The following is a 20,120-nucleotide window of genomic DNA, read 5'->3' as shown; positions in this document are numbered from 1 at the left end:
GCATACTGTTGGATTCACAAATAACTGAAATCTTTGAGAACCTGCTTGGGAACTATATCTTTTCTTCTGTCCCTGATACTGAACTAAATGAGGGATTCTGACTAGCATAAGTATGCACAAAATCTAAAGGACCACATTGCTGAAATCGTATCTGTAATCAAATTAGAAAATAAATTACCAGGAGGAATACCATTAAACGTCTACCACTAACTAATCAGTTTAGCCTTTAAGGATGAGGGAGATGAAACTGGCACAATGAAGACTACTGGAATCTTTTGTAGAAGTGAAACTTGGATCCTTGGCAAATGGAAATTAGTTGGTACAACCACTAAAAGATAGAATCTAAACCTTTAAGACACAAATCTAGAAAATGGATGAAAGTAACCGTTGCAGAATCAACCCACAAATGAGCCTCTTGGGAAGGCTGGAGATAACTACTGCTGATTGTAGTAGTGGCCACCAGGTGGCAGACTTAAAGTCTAGGTGTGTGTGATGAGGGAAGGAAGAGAATATGGCCCCTGGTGAGTGCTCTAAAGAGCTCATGCGTCAGCATCATCTCGCCCACTGTCATCAAGGAATAGTTAGTATATATTGTGAGCACTATAGTTAATAAGGCCTTCGCGCTTTAGGGACCAGATTTTAGATGACCAAATTAGCGTCTCCTTTGGTTAAGCAAATTTGTAGGTGCAACTAGAATGATCTAAATTGTCACTGAAGCCTGACAAATTCTTTTCCAAGTTCTTTTTCTTTTCTTATCTAGTCTTTCCTTTCTGCGTTGAGCACAATTCATTTCATTTTAGTAGACTTTCAGAGGCCTACTAGAGGGCTAGTTGTAAAGCTGGGTCAGATTACCAAGATTGGGCAACTTTTCCAAAGTTAACAGGGTAATTCACCATAATGCCAACCATAGAGCAGTTTCCAGAAACTCAGGCCTTGTTACTTCTTTTCTTCCCTAGAGAACCATATAGAGCATAGGAAACATATGAAGTCCTTAGGTCAGGGGGTTAGGAGTGGGAAGAATGAGAGTAGGGAGGGTCCTTTAAGATTATGGGGAAATCAGTTACTCTACTAGAACCCATTCACACAAGTGATTTTTAAAAATATGACCTTTTAGGTTATGGAGAAAAGTTTTTGGAAATAGGAGTGTTGAAAGAAAAGGGCATCTGTTCACTAACCTTGATGTCAGTGGTTGCAGAGAAGAAAGTGAAAGGATAGTATCCTCTTTAAATGGGTGCACTGCTTATCCTAATGTTAAAAAACTGAGCTATGCCTTTAACGGTAAGGAACCTGCCCGCAATGTGGGAGGCCTGGCTTTGGTCCCTGGGTTGGAAAGATCCCTGGAGAAGGGTGTGGCAACCCTCTCCCATCTTCTTGCCTGGAGAATTCCATGGACAGAGGAGCATGACGGGCTATAGTCCATGAAGTCGCAAAGAGTTGGACACGACTGAGCGACGAACACTTTCGCTTTCCTTTCCCTAATGTTAAAACCGAGCTATGCCTTTGCCTTTGCCCCAGGGTGCTGGCCCCTGAAGAGGTCTCATCATAAAAACTTCACCCAGAAGTCGCATTTCAACTTCCTTCTGGCACATCAAACCCACCCCTTCAACCATTGTTTCATCACAAGACAAATCCAAACTTTTTATAGCTTACTTGGAAATGTTATAGTTTTCACGGATCTTCACATGACAGAGAATATTAGGCAGCTTTTGGGTAACAAGAACTTTGATCTGGTCCACAGAGCTACACAGCTTTAGGTAACCCAGATATAATCCAGGAGAGAGACGCTGATGACTCCTTTTGTGATAGGAGAGAATATCCTGTAGGATGAAAAATAAAACAAAAAATTATATTAAAAAACAATCTCTTTTCATTTCTTAGGCACACCATGTCATGAATTAAAGGAGCTGTAGCTAAGTGATTAGTTAGAAACCTTGGATATCACCATCATGACTGTTGAGAATGTATTGGTGGTACAGCCGTCTTAACCTTCAGGAGAATTAGCCTCCAAGACAGGTAGGCAGTCAGTAATGTTTTCTGCATGCTTATTTTCCTGAGATTTCTGCTCCACAAGTAGATGTGTGAGTTGTGACTTGGAATGGGCTGCTGGTGGTAGGAGAAAATACTAAAGAAAAATAGAATTCATAATTTCTTTTTTTTTTTTTTTTGAATTCATAATTTCTATCCTTGGAGGGTTTATTGTTTAGCTGGGGCATAACTGAAAGTGTAAAAACTGATAAAGCAGTATAGAAAAGCTTCATTATTTCAGGATAATTGGTGTCAGGAAAAGGATCAAAATTTTATAGTAAGTAGGGTAAAAAGAATTTGACTATCTTGAAAAAATGAAACAAGTAATAGCAATATATCTTATTAACATTTGAGTTATAATTGTTCACTACTAAGTTGTATGATAGCTGGAATGCTGTTTCTAATATTTGACTTTCACAATGTGATCATGAACAGGATAATTTTTGCAAGAGGATTTGAAGGCTCCATATGTTTTTTCCTCTGGCCTTCAAGTCAATCTCTTACGTGATCCTTGTTCCTTATGTGTTCTTCGGTTGTTAACTGGCCTACCTCTGCTAGACTCTCAGTTGTCAGTAGCTATGCATGCCATTTGATTAGGTCTCCATGTCTTCATCAGCTTCACAAATGTTTGTAACTTTTACAAGATTTTAAAGTTTACCTTGTAATAGATTTGCACTGAATTTGCCTTGTATTGGCCCATCACACTATTCCATAGGCAGCAGAGACTGAATGAAGCTGGGGCAACGAGAAGTGCCAACTTACTAAGGTTGTGACTTTTGCTTCTCCACATGATTGCAGGAACTCAGATAATAAATATTTGGTGATATAGATATAGATACTCTCTTTCCCCATATCAGTAGATAAGACTTTGTATATATTTGGGCAGTGTGGTGGTGAAATAAAGTAGGCATGATGACTCAGGAAACTGATTCTAAGAGAAGGATTCCTATATGCCAGAGTTTAGCCTGTTTTCAAAGGGGGTAAAAAGGAGGGAATCAATGCTACCTGTAGGAACGCAAAAAAGAAGAGGAAAAAAAAGTATTTAGAATGGGATAGAATTCAGTATGGAACAGAAATGTATGAAGGAGTGACACCTCCTCTATAGAATGAACCATTTGTAACATCTAACATGGGCTTCCCTCCTGTCTACACTGCAGGAGACTTGGGTTCAATCCCTACATTGGGAAGATTCCCTGGAGAAGGGAATGGCTAACTACTCCCATTATTCTTGCAGTGAGAATAACATGTTGTTTTGTATTGTCTTCTTTGTCCCATCCTTATTAAACATACTGAGTTTCAGGTACTATAGGAGACATTGGGGTTTCAGGTGAACCTGATATAATCCCTACTTTTAAGCAGGTTAGGAAAAACAGGTAAGTAAAGGAGTGATTACAATATACTGAAACCAGTTTATAAAAGAGGCAATGTAGGTATACAGAGGAAGGAGTATTTAACTTATATTTTTCTTCTTCTATGTTGTTTGGTTGAACTAGACTATGAAATTAATGGCAGGACTTTTTTTTTTTTTTTTTTTAATTGCTGTTTTTTTAGTACCCAGTACTATTTCTGCATATAACAGGTATGTCACATGTGGCAATCGGGCCTTATCCTTAAAACAGAATGTATGAGAAAAGCAGAAGAGGGACAAAGTAAGAATGATCACAATTGGGAGGAGGACGTAACTAGCATTATAGAAAAGCAAATAAGTAACTTTTATGATATATGGCAAAAAATAGACTTGAAAAATTTAACTTCATGATTAAGAAGGAAGGAACTCTTATATCAGGTGATTGATAAGGCTGAATTTTTTCATCTTGTCTCTTCAGAGCAGATCGCAGATAGTTAACTGAGGAAGTTCAGTCAAGGTGAAATTTTGAGGCATGAACAGGTAATCAAAGAGAAAGAAGCAATTAATGAGAGAAGGAAAAATGGAAGCATTCACATCAGCAGAATTTGATGACATGCACCCTAGGGGTATTTGGTGTACAAGCAGATGTGGCCCCAAACCCACAGGTCATTATTTTTGAGAAGCAATGGAGAACTGGAAAAGTCCCGAAAGACTGGAAACAGGCACATATGCCTATCTTTGAAATAGGAAGGGGAGAAACACAAAATGACCCTAGTAATTAAAGACCACCAACTTATTGATCTTTGGGAAAAATGAGAGTGAACTATCAAGCAATCAATTTGCAGTCACTGGGAGACCCTGAGACACTACATAGGAGTCAACATGGTTTTGTGATGGGCAAATCGTATGGACAACTCTAATTCCTAATAGCAAAAGAACAGGATCCATAGAGCAGGGAGATGTCTCCAGTATAATCTATAAGCTGAATATCAGGGTTGAAGATTCGTGGATGATGGGGATAGTATGGTGATAGTAGGACACATTGAGTGATGGCATAGTGGAGACTGGTCTTGAGAGCCAGTCTGTTCAGCATATTTATTGATGTTCCAGACAAATAAAGAATGTGTGTATCAAATTTGTGGGTCCCAAATTTGGTGTGGTTTTGATTTTCTGGAAAATAGTAATAAAGCTCTGAATGACCCTATGCATTGGAAAAATAAGCCTATCATAATTAGGGTTGAAACTTAATAAGAAAATGTGCTTGTAAAGACCCAAACCCAAGAGTAAAAATATAGGATGGGTATGAGTATAAGAAAAAACATGTGGGGGTCAGAACTGACCACAAATAGAGTGTGAGTTAGGAACATACTGTGGTTACGTAAAAAACAATGTCACTCTGGGATGGAGTAATTCACTCTTTGATTCAATTTTGTAATGACTATTACTGAGCATCTACTATATGTTTTCCTGCCTTTACATAGTCATTTATCTTGCATTAGTCAGAATGTTTTTGGAGCCTGTGAAATGCATGGGAAGAGAAAGGGCTGTCCTGTTTACATGATCTGAGGTACATTAGAAAGGCCTCCCGAGTGAGTGAGTGCAAGTTACTCAGTCATGTCTGACTCCTTGCAACCTCATGGACTATACAGTCCATGGAATTCTCCAGGCTGGAATAGTGGAGTGGGTAACCATTCCCTTCTCCAGGGCATCTTGTGAACCGAGGGATCGAACCCAGGTCTCCCGCATTGCAGGCGGATTCTTTAGCAGCTGAGCCACCAGGGAAGCCAGAAAGTCCTCCTAAGCCAAATCAAATGCCTGTGGTGGTTGGATGGCATCGCCGATACAATGGACGTGGGTTTGGGTGGACTCCAGGAGTTGGTGATGGACAGGGAGGCCTGGTGTGCTGCGGTTCATGGGGTTGCAAAGAGTTGGACATGACTGAGCGACTGAACTGAACTGAACTGATGTATTGCCTGATTTGACCTCTAATCTGCATTTCTAGTCTCTACTTCCACTACGGTCCTCTTATGTCTCTTACTCCAGCCAAAATGGATTGCTTTTCCCTTCCTTATATATAGCCTGATCTCTCTTCTTCGATTCTTTATTGGTTCATGAATTCACTCATTCTGCCAACTTTTATTGAGTATCTAGAGGAGGAAATGGCAACCTACTCCAGTATTCTTGCCTGGAAAATCCCATGGACAGAGGAGCCTAGTGGGCTACAGTCCAAGGGGTGGCAAAGGGTCAGATATGACTGAGCACACACACTACTACTATTGTGTATCAGGTATTATGATAGGATGTTAATGACATCAAGATCAATAGGACATGATCTTTCCTTTCATGGAACTCATATTTCAGTTTGTGAGAGTGACATGTAAATTTTTCCTAGCCTACTGTGATGAAGGTTGTGTAATGTCCATTGTGGACGCAAAGGAGGGTGGGATCTACTTTTCCAGCTTTCACCCTCTTTTCTTTTTTAACCATGCCTTCTATGTAATTACCTATTTAATTTCTCTATTTAATTCCTTCCTCCCTCCCTCCTTTTCTGTCTTCCTTCCTTTCTTCTTCCCTCCCTTTCTTCTGTTTTTTTTCTGACTGCCCCCACCCCCGCCCTGCCGTCTTTCTCTTTTCATCTTTGCCTTGTGAACCTAACTTCACGGCTCAGCCAAACGTCACCTCTTCTACAAAGCCTTCCCTGATATTTCCAGGTAGAATTAATAGGTACTTTGTCTGTGTTTTCATAGTACACTGTTTGTGCTGCTATCAGGCTCTGGCTTAATTCTGCCTTGTATTGCCTTGATTTGTTTACATGTCTGTCTCCCTCCCTTGACTGAACTCCTTGAAAGCAAGGACCTTGACTTAATCATTTGTTTTTTCTATAGCACCTAGAAGAGTTCCTGGCACATAGTTGGTGCTGAAAAAATGTTTATTAAATATGAGGTGAGAGGCCCAGACATAGTGGGGGTCTGAGACTGGACCCTGGAGAGAGAATATATTGTGCTGGTTCAGAGGAAGGGGATACTCATCTTCTCTTCATTGATCAGATATCCTGAGAGCTTTTTAGAGGAGCAACATTAGTTGCTTTTCCATTAACTTTTGTTTTGTTGGATAAGGCATGGAAGCTGAATTGTCCAGGGTTAGCAGAGGTCATAAAATGGTGGCCAGTGGCCCAAGATTATACAGGCTTCCAAGAATGTAAAGTTTCTGAATTATTTTATAACTTTTAAAAAATAAAGCGATTTTATCCAAAATTCTGGACTTTTGACTTCTCTTTAAAAATTGAAAAATATTTCAATGTTGGGAGCTCTTTCTTCCACTGCAATTAGCTGTGGCTGAATAGGGCTGTTCTTCAGATGAGACAAGGGCTCTCCAGATTACTGTAGTCTTTATTACTTCCACTTTTTTATATTGAGATATAACTCATATACCATAAAATTCACCCTTTTAAAGTATGAACTTCAGCGGTTTTTACTAAAGTCACAGGATTGTGCAACTATCAGCACTATCTAATTCCAGATTATTTTCATCGTTCCAGAAAGAATCCTTGCATTAATTAGCTGTCATTCCACAGTCCCTCCTTTTCCTGCCTCTGGAACCACTCATCTACTTTCTGTCTCTATGGAGTTGCCTCCACTGGGTATTTAATTGTGTAGCATTTTGCGGCTGGCTTTTTTAACTTAGCATAATGTTTTCATCCATGTGAGCATGGGTCGATACTTCATTCATTTTATGGCTGAATGATATTCCATTGTATGAATGTAGCACTTTTGTTTATCCATTTATCAGTTATTGGACGTTTAGATTGTATCCACTCTTTGGCTGTTGTGAATACTTCTGCTCTGAACACTGATGAACAAGTTTTTGTGTGACACCAGTTGTTTCTTATACCCAGTCCAATTGACTCATTTCCATTAATCTTCCTGATTTCAGTAGTTTTAAACCTCTGTGTCAGGCATTCCTAGGAGGCACAGCAGGAATGTGCAGGAAAACAGCAGAAAAAGACAGAAGAGATAGTTGGTCCCGAGCACCTCAGGTGTAAAAAGAAGACACTGGATGTCTGCAGGCGACAGGAAATGCCTGAGGAGAACAAGAGAAGGAAAGCAGGGATAGGAGGGAGATACAGGCAGGCTTCCTCACAGCTTCTCTAGGACCACAGTTTTAAAGGGGGTCTAGAGAAAAAGAGGCAGAAGGTGAGTAAAGCATCCCTGCAGATGGGAAGGGCACTAGGCTAGGCGTCAGAAGACTTGTGTCCTAGGCCCACAGGCTGATTTCGGCTGGTATGACCTTGGTGAGTTACTTCCCTGAAATCCATAGCTTCTTTTATGAATTGGACACAGATTTGCCACTCAGCCTCACTGGATTTTCATGAGGGTCAAATAGATGTGACAAAGTGTTATGAGCTTTAAAGTACAAGCGTGAGAGATTAATCTTCAGAAAAAAACTTCACCTGTGAGGTTTCTAGTTATTGAAGTGACCCCTGAAGATTATGGTCAGAGAAACTCAGCCCCTGAGAGGGGCCTTTCTGATGGAAATAGAGTTGACCCTTAAACAACATGGGTTGTATTGTATGAGTCTACTTATCCATGGATTTCAATAAATATGCAAAAATATTTGTGTAGAACAATGTGTACACTTGTATTGTACAACACTTGTATTAAAGTGGATAGCCTATCCTTACATAGGCATAAGGTGAGTAATAGTTAATGTAAAATTTACTAATTTTTTAGTATGTTTTAGTATGTTTTAGTTTTCTTACTGATTTATAACTTTGCTTTCAAAGAATTATATTACCACATAGTATGTTTCCTCTCTCATAATTGGAGAAACTGCCTATCAGCCTATCATCACAATAGGTTTTTTAAAAAAGTAACAGTGTTTCTAATACTGTATTATGAATGTGACTATAATACTGTATGCCATAAAAATTTCGTGACCATTCATTAGCCCATAGGCTAGGCTTCCGTGAAACAATTGGATCGATTAGGCTACCACCAAGCAATCATACTGTTGCTTCTTTATTATCAATGCGTGAATTATTATACCTAATAAATAAGTATGAATTTCTTTTTCACATTACCTTTTCATTTTTGATGTCTAGCAAGGACAGGAAAGCCTGGCTTACTGCGGTCCACGGGGTCGCAAAGAGCCGGAAGTTACTGAGCAACTGAACAGCAGGAGTTTGTGACAGGTGTAACATCCCCAGTGTTTGGTGTAAGACAATGTTTGATAGGTACTGACAGAGAGGATTCACCGTGTAAAGAGATGACATCAATTTACGGTGTTGATAAATACAGTATAGTACTGTAAGTATATTTTCCCTTCCTTATGATTTTCTTAATAGCATTTTCTTTTCTCGATCTTATTATAAGAATATACTATGTAATACATATAAAATATGTGTTAATCAATTATTTATGTTATTGGTAAAGCATCTGGTCAGCGATAAGCTATTAGTAGTTGAATTTTGGAAGAAGAGTCTTATATGTGAATTCACTGCTGGAGGTGGTGGGCTTATCGGCACCCCTAACTCCTGTGATGTTTGTTCAAGGGTCAGCTGTGCTTTCATTGCCAGTGACTTTGCTCAGGGGATTCTAACTTGTCTGTACTAACTCTCTTTTCCTTCCCAGGAAAGTGTGGGAAGGGTTTCTCTTTCCCTTCCAGATACATGCGAGAGGCTTGTTATGAAGGTCTGATACTTGAGAGGGTCAGGAATTTGAATGAGTTAGACCCTGGAAGTTCCCTGGGGCCCTAAAGGATTAGTACATTAGTTGTGGGCCGAGATTTTGTTAAAGCCCTTATCTGTTTTGAAAATTCCATTGTGGATCACATAGTCTTTATTTTTAGTCTAAATTTATACAGTTTTTCCTTACTTCTTATGTAAAGGAGAGGAAGTAGTGAAATACTCCACGGGTTGAATGAACCGATGCCTGAGGTCTCCTGGGAGAGTAGGGATGAGGAGGAGAAGAACTGGGTGTGCCCTGAGGAGAACCTAGTGTTGGCTGGCTTTTCCTGAGTAGAGAAATAATAAAAATAACTAACAGCTCAGCTATTCAGAATACTAAAAGATGCTGCTGCCAAAGTGCTGCACCCAGTATGTCAGCAAATTTGGAAAACTCAACAGTGGCCATTTGGCTGGAAAAGGTCAGTTTTCATTCCAATCCCAAAGAAGGACAGTGACAAAGAATCTTCAAACTACCATACAGTTGCACTCATTTCACAAGCTAGCAAGGTTATGTTTAAAATCCTTCAACCTAGGCTTCAGTAGTAAGTGAACCAAGATCTTTCAGATGTACAAGCTGGGTTTCAAAGAGGCAGAGGAAGAGATCAAATTGCCAATATTCATTGGGTTATAGAAAAAACAAAGGAATTCCAGAAAGACATCTACTTCTGCTTCATTGACTATGTTAAAACCTTTGATTGTGTGGATCACAACAAACTGTGGAAAATTCTTCAGAGATGGGAATACCAGACAGACCACCTTACCTGTCTCCCGAGAAACCTGTATTCATGTCAAGAAGCAATGGTTGGAGCCAGACATGGAACAATAGACTGGTTCAAAATTGGGAAAGGTGTACAACAAGGCTGTATATTGTCACCCTGTTTATTTAACTTGTGTGCGGAGTACATCATTTGAAATGCTGGACTGGATGGCTCACAAGCTGGAATCTAGATTGCCAGGAGAAATATCAACAACAGTATGTAGATGAAAGCACTCTAATGGCAGAAAGTGAAGAGGAACTAAAAAGTCTTTTGAGGGTGAAAGAAGAAAGTGAAAAAGAGGAGAGTAAAAAAGCTGACTTAAAACTCAGTTTTAAAAAAGACTAAGATCATGGCATCTGATGCTATCACTTCATAGCAAATAGAAGGGGAAAAAGTGGAAATAAGGGCAGATTTTATTTCCTTGGGCTCAAAAATCACTGCAGATGGTGACTGCAGCCATAAAATTAAATGACACTTGCTCCTTGGAAGGAAAGCTATGGCAAACCTAGACAGTGTATTAAAAAGCAGAGATATCACTTTGCCAACAAAGGTCCATATAGTCAAAGCTGTGGCTTTTCCAGTAGTCGTGTATAAATGTGAGAGTTGGACCGTTAAGGAAGGGAGCCCTGAAGAATTGATGCTTTTGAATTGTGGTGCTGGAGAAGACTCTTGAGAGACCCTTGGACTGCAAGGAGAGCAAACCAGTCAATCCTAAAGAAAATCAATCCTGAATATTTAGTGGAGGGACTGATGCTAAAGCTCCAATTCTTTGGCCACCTGATACGAAGAGGACCCTGATGCTGGAAAAAATAGAAGGCAAAAGAAGGGGGTGACAGAGGATGAGACGGTTAGATAGCATCACCGACTTAATGGACATGAATTTGAGCAAACTCCAGGAGACAGTGAGGACAGGGAAGCCTGGTGTGCTGCAGTCTGTGGGGTTACGAAGAGACACAACTTCGCAACTGATAAATAACAACAGCAACAACATTTACTAAGCATTCACTTTGTGCTGATCTTCTAATGCTTTATATACTTAACTCATTTAATCCTCATTAGAGACCCATGAGGTAGGTTTTATTTGCAGAAAAGGAAGGACAGGAGGTAAGAAATTAAATAACTTGTTCTCGTGACATAAAAACGGTGGAGTCAGGACTCATACTGTCAGCCTTATTCCATAGCAGTGCCTCAGAATGTGGTGTGATGAGGCAGAAAGAAGCTCAGGCTTCCAATCAGAAGGCCTAGTGTTCATCACTCTAGTGACCCTAAGAAAAAAGAATGGTTTGTGGCCTGTAATTGTGGGAATTATCCAGCCTCCTTTGGTCAATACCAAGATCTATCTCTATGTTGAATTGAATTTAACATAATTAAATGTTAAGTCTAAGAGTGATTACCCTAGTGATTTTATTCACCCATTTCCTCTTTAGTGTGAGACCTGTATGGGAAGGAGGGGAGAGAGAAAAAGTAGAAGGAGGAAAAAGGAGAGTAGGGGGTGGGTGGGAATGACATCAAGCAGGAATGTGCCAGTCAGCGGGGGTAAATTTTCCACTTGGATCTGTGTGGAAACCTGATCTTGCCTCTATTTTTGGTCTCCTTCTCTAACAACTTTTTGCCAGATTGGAATTTTTCTGCACCTGTAACACATTTTTAATGTAATAAGTCTAGGAGAAACCAGGTATTATATCATGCTGGGGCCTGTGATGTGTTTCGTTTCTAGGAGCAAAGGTAGCCCAGACTCCAGTTTATCCCTATAAGGGATTAGTGTATTAGTCACCCTGTAAAAGCTCAATTTATTATGATTTTTTAAATGTTTCTTTTAGCACTTACTTATAAAAGGTGAAAGGGGAACCACGAATGTGTCTGTGTTCCCTGCTCCCACCTACACCTACACACACACACACACACACACACACACACACACACACACCGTCACCCTCTATTAATTTCATATGAACCCAAATTCCATGAAACCCAATCCAGAGGTATTGGCTTTGAAAAGTTAGCTTACCTTTGCTGTGATGGACTTCATCCTGGTCTGGGCCAGAGGAGTATAGAAAGGTGAGATTATTGTACTAGCCACCCCTCAGTGGAGGACAGACCTAAGTCAGCAGGCTAGTGGTTTAGGTGTTTAGGGTGATCATGTGGGGTTACTGGGTCAAGACTTAGGTTTGGCTTGTGAGATTGAGCCCTTTACCATTATTCCAGGTTGGCCGTCTTGTGGATATATGCCATTGGTTATGTAGGCCTTAAGGCCGTTGTTTCTCCTAGCTTTACCACACAACTGGGGAGCTCTACAGAACTCGTTCTCGTCACTGGGTTTAAAAGAAGGAAAAAAAAAACAAAACAGCTTGAAGTCCATGTTCACATAAGAACATGTGAGGGCCTTTCCCTGGTGGTCCAGTGGTTAAGAACCTGCCCTCTAAGGCAGGGCATGTGGGTTTGATCCCTGGTCAGGGAGCTGAGACCCCACAGGCCGTGGGGCGACCAGAGAGCTTGTGCGCTGCAACGGAGACACAGCACAACAAAAAAGGAAAGAAAAGAAAACAGTGTGTGTGTGTGAGAGAGAGAAGACGAGAGAGAGAGAAAGAACACCAGAGGCGGTGGGGTGGCATGGAGCGAGCGCTGAACTTAGGAGCCCAAGATGTAGGTTTGCATTCCAGCTCTGCCATCCAGGTGAGAGACTGGATCTCAGCTGCCTGGTGTTTGAGTTTCGGTGACTATTTAATTCTCTCTCTCATCCCCCACTCACCAAAAGCCTAACTCCTGCCCCCAAATGTGATGTTATAACACAGCAGGACGAAGCCTGTTTCCAATCAGAAGATCTGAATTCAGATTTCAGCTCTGCCATTTTCTAGCTGTATGCTTAGGGGCAACTCCATGTTTGATGGGGCCTGAAAATAACTCCATTTTTCCTGCTTTCCTTAAGGAAAAGAATATGAAATTATGAATGTGAAGTTGTTAGGGGCTTTGAAGGGGCGTGTAGAAGTGAAGAACTGAAGGATGCTTCTGAATCTTTCCTATGTGTGGAATGCAAACAATGGTATGTCTCTGGACCTCTTCATTCCATTGCTGCGTATGTAAATGGCTCTTTGTGTATTCCACTAGAGCCTCAATAAGTGAGTTTGGAACTTTAAGTGTTTTAGGAAATTGAAAAGACTACATACCTGGATGGTTATCAGTAAAATGTCTAAGGCTGTTGGCTCCTCAGGTGTTGAGAGAGACTTCCTCTGGCTTTGCAGTTTTGAGATCTGCATCCATTTTCCATTGAAAAATGAATAGAGCATCTCCACTTCTCTGATCGTGACTATGAGGATGTTTCCATGCCGATCTTTAACGGGTTCATAGTAAACTCTTCCCAAGTTGTGTGTCCCAAGTAAATTCTAGAAACGAACAGATTTCTGGTAGCTTTGATCGTGTGCAAACAAAGCAACATAACTGCAACAGAAGACACTGAATAATTATCTGATGTTTCTGAGAAGCTGTTTTGTTGTTGTTAAGCAGACTTAAACCTAGAATATGTAGTATCATAGAAATGTGCTTAACAGAAGCTCAAAGAAAATGTCTTTACCATAAGCCTGCGAAGATTATAGCAAGAGGCACAAAAATTATGTTTTTTTAAGCAAATTTAATGTCTGTAAATATCTCTTACCCACATAGACACACCAGCACATAAACCTCAGTTACCAGCACTTGAAGAGAATCCCAGATGTTTTAAAGAAAAATGCCTGATATTTCAAGTATGCTACTTGTGGAGTTTTCAAGAGATCTACGGTAAGCTGGTATGAAGTGGAGTTGTTCAAAATGAAGAAGTGAATTGACAATGTAGCACATTGTACAGGTCCCCAAATGACTGCACATTTCCTTCAAGATACTTTAATTGGAAGATTGGCCTGGTTTGACTTATCTGCATTTCAGAGAGTTCTATTTATTTAAAATTTTGTTGAAATTATTTGTGAGCTAGGTCAACAAGATAGACAATACTTTTAGAAGAAGAGAAGGAGGCCACATTAAACTGTGGAGGGGCCCAGGCAGATGTTACTAAAATAAGCAATTTTACAGATATGCAAAGTTTAAAGATTTTTAACTTAGAGCATTAGATGAATAGGGTAAAATCCCCCCTTCCTTTGAACATCTATGGTTTTTAAAAATTATTAATCATCTCAGAGCTTAGCTGTGATTTTTGTGAGCTCACATAAGTGCTGACAAGATAGCCTGTTAGCAGGAGAGCAAAAGTAGAACTGAATTTGTAAAAGTAATTAGGATGACCTAAAAATGAATGAGCCAGCTGATCAGTGTCCACATTTACAAAAACACTGGAATGATCCTCATAGGTAGAGACTGTGTCTTTTTTTTCTTCTTCTTAATTTACAAGGACAGAATGCATATTGATAAATAATAAATTTCATAAATAATTATTGACATTATAAAAATTCATTTGGCAGGCTTACTATTTTAAAGAATGGCCTAACTACTCAGTCAGATTATTGCTTTCCAACAGTTAACCTCTATATCATAGGGAAATAATCAGGTAAGACTCTTACTACAGCCTTATATAAAGCAGTTTGCTGCAAGGTCAAACTGGCTTAATCAGCAATGGCATGCTGGTAAACTGGCCATCAAAAAAAAAAAAAAGTCCTGATATATAGAATATGCCAATTTTTGTGGTGTAAGTACAATATTTTATTTCAAGTTACCAAAGTTTGATAGCAGGCTTTGAAAATTTCTGAATACTTAACAGTTGACTTTTCTAAGTGAGTACAAGTTGACTCCAGCACATTATTGCTGTTAAGTCTTTAGTTATCCTGGTGTTGAGTTTCAGGGCTGGCTGCTCTTATTAACACTTAGACTTTTGAAAAATGACTTACTCTTTCTGGCCCTGAGCTTCATCAGCTTAAATTAAAGAGTCCTTACAGCTCAGCCATCCCTTATGCTAATCCTTACCTGATAGAGTGATGGATTAAATCAACCATTGTATGCGAAAGTATTTTGTACACTCTGAAGCTTGATACAGGTAGATAGGGTATAGGCTTTCTTTACTGCTCCAACTGGAAAACAACACTTACTTGTTTTTAAGATTCATCTCATGTTTCACCTTGTGGGGAGGACTTTCTCGACTGTCACAGGTAGAATTTAACGTCTCCCCTTTTGTCCCCTACTGTTTCCTGCGCCAGCTTGTATCTTAGCATGACCCTGGCTCTCCTATGTATTGATGTAAATGTCGTGAGATCCATCTCTGTTTCTCTGGGTTCCTTGCACAGTGCCTGGTACATAGTAATAGCTCAAGAAATTTTTGTTGTCTGAATGAACATATTATCTTTAGGACACTGGAAAATATGATTTGCTTTGGATCAAAGTGGGTGGGTGGACATGAATGAGATGATCATTTCATTTAGGCAGAGTTATTATCACTGGTCCACTGTTAGCTTTGGATATGTTGACTAAGGGACTAAATAAGAAAGCACTAAAAATCTTCCTGAAATTCTGTATTGATAGTTAATTGAATTAGATAGTTAGCTCTGGGAAGAGCCCAATGTAAAAGAAGAATATCCTTGTGAAAATAAATTGCAACCATATTCTAAGGGGACAAAGGTGGGGTTCTTTAGAGCCTAAAGGAAAAACAGACCATATTAATATGTGTTGTGCTATGCAGTCAAGATTAGGAGATCTGGGAACCCTGAGGGTTCTACAAGGTAAAGAGAGATACAAGCCATATGATGGCTCACCAGCATGTATCTAGGGTGTAACCACAGCACGTCGCAGGGGTGTCAGTAAGCCCTAGACAGATGCACAATACTTAGAGATCTTTGTTCAGTTTGGAGTGCCACGGGAAGTTGAAGGAAGTCTGGAATAAGATATGAAGGCCAGAAAATAATAAAAATTTGGGAAACCCCTTTGCCCCCACCTTGAAAAATGAAAAAGACATAATATTCATGAATTGTTACCTGGCTTTAGCTCATTAACGTTTATTTCTAAAAGCTGTGGAGAAGGAATCTAAAAAAAATTATAGAAATAAATTTATTTACAAAACAGAAACAGAGTCACAGATGTAGGAGGCAAACTTACAGTTACCAAGGGGGAACAGATAGGGAGAGACAAACTGGGAGATTGGGTTTGGCGTATACACACTTCCATATGTAAAATGGATAACTAGTAAAGACAAGACCTAGGGTATAGCACGGGGAACTCCTCTCAATATTTTGTAATGACCCATATGGGAAAAGAATCTGAAGAAGACTGGACACAGGTAAATATATAACTGATTCTCTTTGCCGTACACCTGAAACTAACTCAGCCTTTTAAATCGACTGTCCTCCAATAAACATGTAAAAAGTAAAATAAATGAGTTCACAAAAATAAGACAAAAGCTGTAGAGGAGGGAAGTTTAATAGGACCCAATCTATAATGTCAGATTATTACTATATTTCGAGGATAAGTAGTTTGGACATCTCTCAGTGTAAGAGGAACGTACACTTCTGCCTTTTGGGGCCTCTGCTGTTTTCCAAAAAGTAGGGAAAAGGTTGTGGGGTCTTGGTCACTTACAGGCTTTCTAATCTTTTATTTTAAATCCAAATGTTGGCAGATACTTATCTCTCCTGCTCAGGTAATATTAATTCATATTTTTTCTGTGTGTGTTCAGTTACTGGGTCGCCTCTGACTCTTTGTGATCCCATGGATTGTAACCTGCCAGGCTCCTCTGTCCATGGAATTTTCCAGGCAAGAATACGAGAGTATGTTGCCATTTCCTACTCCAGGGATCTTCCCAACCCAAGGATCAAAACTGCATCTCTTGTGTCTCCTGCACTGGCAGGTAGATTCTTTACCACTGTGACACCTGAGACTTTACCTTCTTCCAAATAAAGTTTCCTGGATCAAGAAGATCCACTGGAGAAAGGATAGGCTACCCACTTCAGTATTCTTGGGCTTCCTTTGTGGCTCAGTTGGTAAAGGATCCTCCTGCAATGTAGGAGATCCGGGTTTGATCCCTGGGTTGGAAAGATCCCCTGGAGAAGGGAAAGGCTACCCACTCCAGTATTCTGGCCCGGAGAATTCCATGGACTGTATAGTCCATGGGATCGCAAAGAGTTGGACACAACTGAATGACTTTTTCACTTCACTTCACTTCATTACTAAATAGACTCCAAATGATGCAGAATAGACTTTCACTTTTTCTTTTTAGACTATAATGTACATAATTTGTTCTCTTCACAATTTTGTTTGCTTTTTGTAAAATGAATACACAATAAGATGATGAAATATTGGGAAAAAATGCAGGCTGTGGAGTTATATATGTCAGAGTTTATACCCATACTCTGCTATTTCATATTTGTGAAACCCTGGACAAGTTATTTTCCTTTTCTAGGCCTCAGTTTTATCCTGTGTTAAGTGAATGCCAATAATAGTACTTCACATTATGGTGTGGTGAAGATATTATAGTTTGTAAAGAACTTAGCACAGTGCCTGGCATTTACTCTGTTAGGTAAATGAAAGTTGTTGTTTTGTGATTGTTATTTATTAACATGTATTAAAGAGCCTCCCTATAGAGCAGAAACTGGAAAATAAGGCTCAGAATGCACAGTGGTTTGTAAGTGCTGTGATGAAGGTAAGTCAGGGGGCTGTTCACAGCTCCCTGAGGGGGAGAAAGATGGCAAGGAAGACCTGTGTGTACCATGGTCAAATGTCTGGGCCACTCTTGAGAAAATGTAAGCCATGGAATGACATGGTCAGAACCTTTTATTGGCTACTCTGGCAGGAGTGTGGAGAATGCATTGGAGGGTGTTAAGACTGGAAGCAGGAGGATGACTTTGGAAGCTTTTGATATAACTGGAGTAATGAGGCAGTGGTAGTGATGCTGGAAATGGGAGGAGACTAAAATGAAATATACCACAGGTAAAGCAACAGGGTTTATGTATGGCTGATGCCAATCAAGCTATTTAAAAATGCTTTTTTCTCAGAACATTGTAAGAAATGTTAGTTTAATAAAGAGACTAAAAATATTACATATAAATCTCCCCAAATGTATATTTCTTCCTTTTCTGTAAAGTTTTTCCTGTGCCCTGTCACCCCCTGCCCACCCCCCCACCTCCCCCTCCCCACCAAAAAAAAGAGTGGCTTCGGTATTTCCAGACATTTTCATTTAAAGATCAGTAAGGACCTTGGGCAATATTTCCTACAAAAAAAAAAAAAAAAAGATGACAGTGACTTCTATTATTTAAGCAGTCATTGCTTTGGCTGTGGCACTGTAAGGGGTAACTGTTTTGAGTACTACAAGGCACTGGTCACTGTGAGGGCCTAGAGGACTATCCAGGCGGTAACTATGGCATGAGGTACATTTCTGTAACCCCTTTTCCCTTTGGTTAGATAGAGCATCCTCCAGTGTGATTTGAGGGGTGCAGAGGTTGGGCTGATAAATGCGTCTATCCAGGTAGTAGGTAAAGAGGGTCTGCCACGTGCCACTCATGGTGGATACAGTGATAGCCAAGACGGAGACACAATCTCAGGGACTCACAGTGCAAGTTGACACTGACCAAAAATGGTATGAATTATTAACAAACGAGATTATGGTCACCATTCTGAATGAAGAATACAAGGTGCTCTGTGAATGATTCACTTAATTGGGAGATCAGAGAAAGGCTCCCCGAGGAAGTATAAAAATGAAGCTGAGTAAAGCAATTATCCTTCAATAAAAAATAAATTAATTAAAAAAAAATGAAGCTGAGATCTGAAGGATATGTAGGAATTAGTGAGACAAAGAAGCAGAAGCAGATTCTAATCAGAGGAAATAGCATTCAAGCTAGCAAAGGAGACTGAGCCAGACCAGGAAGTTGGAAAAATCTGGAAAGTGCCGAGTCATGAAAGCCAAGTGATGTGGCAATTTAAAATTTTAAAATAAATAAGGCCATTGTATCAAATGCTACTGAGATGTCAGCTGCAAAGAGGATTTAAAAGTGTCTATCAGATTTAGTGAAACTGAAACCATTGGAGGGATGGATGCAAGTTTTTTAGGGGCCAGCACCACACAATTTGGGGGGCCCTTTTTAAGATAAAGAATAAAAAATTACAAATATGAAGGTTAGGTGTAGAAGTCATTAAAACAAAAAAGTGAATATTTTAGACTCAGAAAGAAAATCTCCCCCAATACTGGAGTATTTGGAATTTTTGATCTGGGATTTCTTTAGGTATGCATGCATACTCAGTTGCTCAGTTGTGTCCAACTCTTTGCTACCCTATGGACTGTAGCCCACCAGACTCCTCTGTTCATGGAATGCTATAGGCAAGAATACTGGAGTGTGTGGCCATTTCCTTCTCCAGGGGATCCTCCCAACCCAAGGATTCAATCCTGTGTCTCTTGCATTGGCAGGCAGATTTTCTTACTACCAATCCACCTGGGAAGCCCTTTCTTTAGGCAGTTTACCAGAAATGCTTGCTGGTTGTAACTCAACTTCCCCTCCCTAAACACTCTACAACTCCCATACCCACAGGGCATCATACAAGTGAGGGACCCTGGAGCTCAAGATTTATGAGCATCATCTGCCTCTGATTATTGGTGGCCTGGGAGAGCAGTTTGGTAGGCATGATGATAACAAAAGTCAGGGAAAGAGCTTGGAACTAAATGGGAAGTGAGGAAATGAATAGAGAAAGAGGATGTTGGCCACTCTTTCAAGTCTGGGTCTAAGGAGAAGAGTGATTGTAGTTGAAGAAGGGAGCGACGAACTGAAATCTAGAGCACATGTGAGAGATGAGCCTTTGGTAAGAGGAGTGAGACTTTATCTGTTGGAATGGGGGGAAGGAAGAGGAAGTAGCGTCAATGCAAGGAGGCTTTTCAATTTGGTCGTAGACAAATAATTATTTCCCATTTATTTTCTTAATGAGTTATACAGTAAACTATCACCTGATGTGGGGATGGAAAGTGTGGGGAAGGGGAAGGGATGTGGTAGAATGGAGAAAGTTTTAAATAGTTGCCTTGTAATTTGGGAAAGTGAATTTAGTAGAGAAATGGAACATGATCAGTAGGTAACATTATACGTGAGAATTGTAGTAATGACATAAAACATAAAGCCAATCATACTCCCTGCCCCTGTTTAGTAATTTTATTATTTTTTTAATGCAGCAGTATGCAACTGCTTCAGTGTAGTGAATGCGTGTTAGATTCATCCAGGCTTGGATCTTTTCCAAATACATAATGTGGAGGGAGAGAGTGGCCAGAAATTTAGAGGATTTTCAAGGGGGTAATTATGATGGGCCAAATAATCTAAGTTAGACAAAG

The 20,120-nt window shown here is 39.9% G+C and overlaps 1 protein-coding gene across 1 annotated transcript in view; it reads right to left on the bottom strand.

The window, feature by feature from the left end:
• Positions 1–20,120, bottom strand: part of ANKFN1 (ankyrin repeat and fibronectin type III domain containing 1) — a 362,043-nt gene that overhangs the window by 33,636 nt on the left and 308,287 nt on the right. The window contains exons 14-15 of the mRNA XM_043902728.1: positions 13,021–13,236; positions 1,651–1,817 (exon numbers count right to left, since the gene is read on the bottom strand). Coding sequence (XP_043758663.1) covers positions 1,651–1,817; positions 13,021–13,236 — 383 coding nt within the window. The remainder of the gene's footprint in view (positions 1–1,650; positions 1,818–13,020; positions 13,237–20,120) is intronic.

Source organism: Cervus elaphus, chromosome 5, assembly GCF_910594005.1.
Source record: "Cervus elaphus chromosome 5, mCerEla1.1, whole genome shotgun sequence".
Classification (NCBI taxonomy): domain Eukaryota; kingdom Metazoa; phylum Chordata; class Mammalia; order Artiodactyla; family Cervidae; genus Cervus; species Cervus elaphus.
The sequence above is the reverse complement of the archived record's forward strand: the minus strand, read 5'-3'. Positions and strand labels throughout refer to the sequence as shown.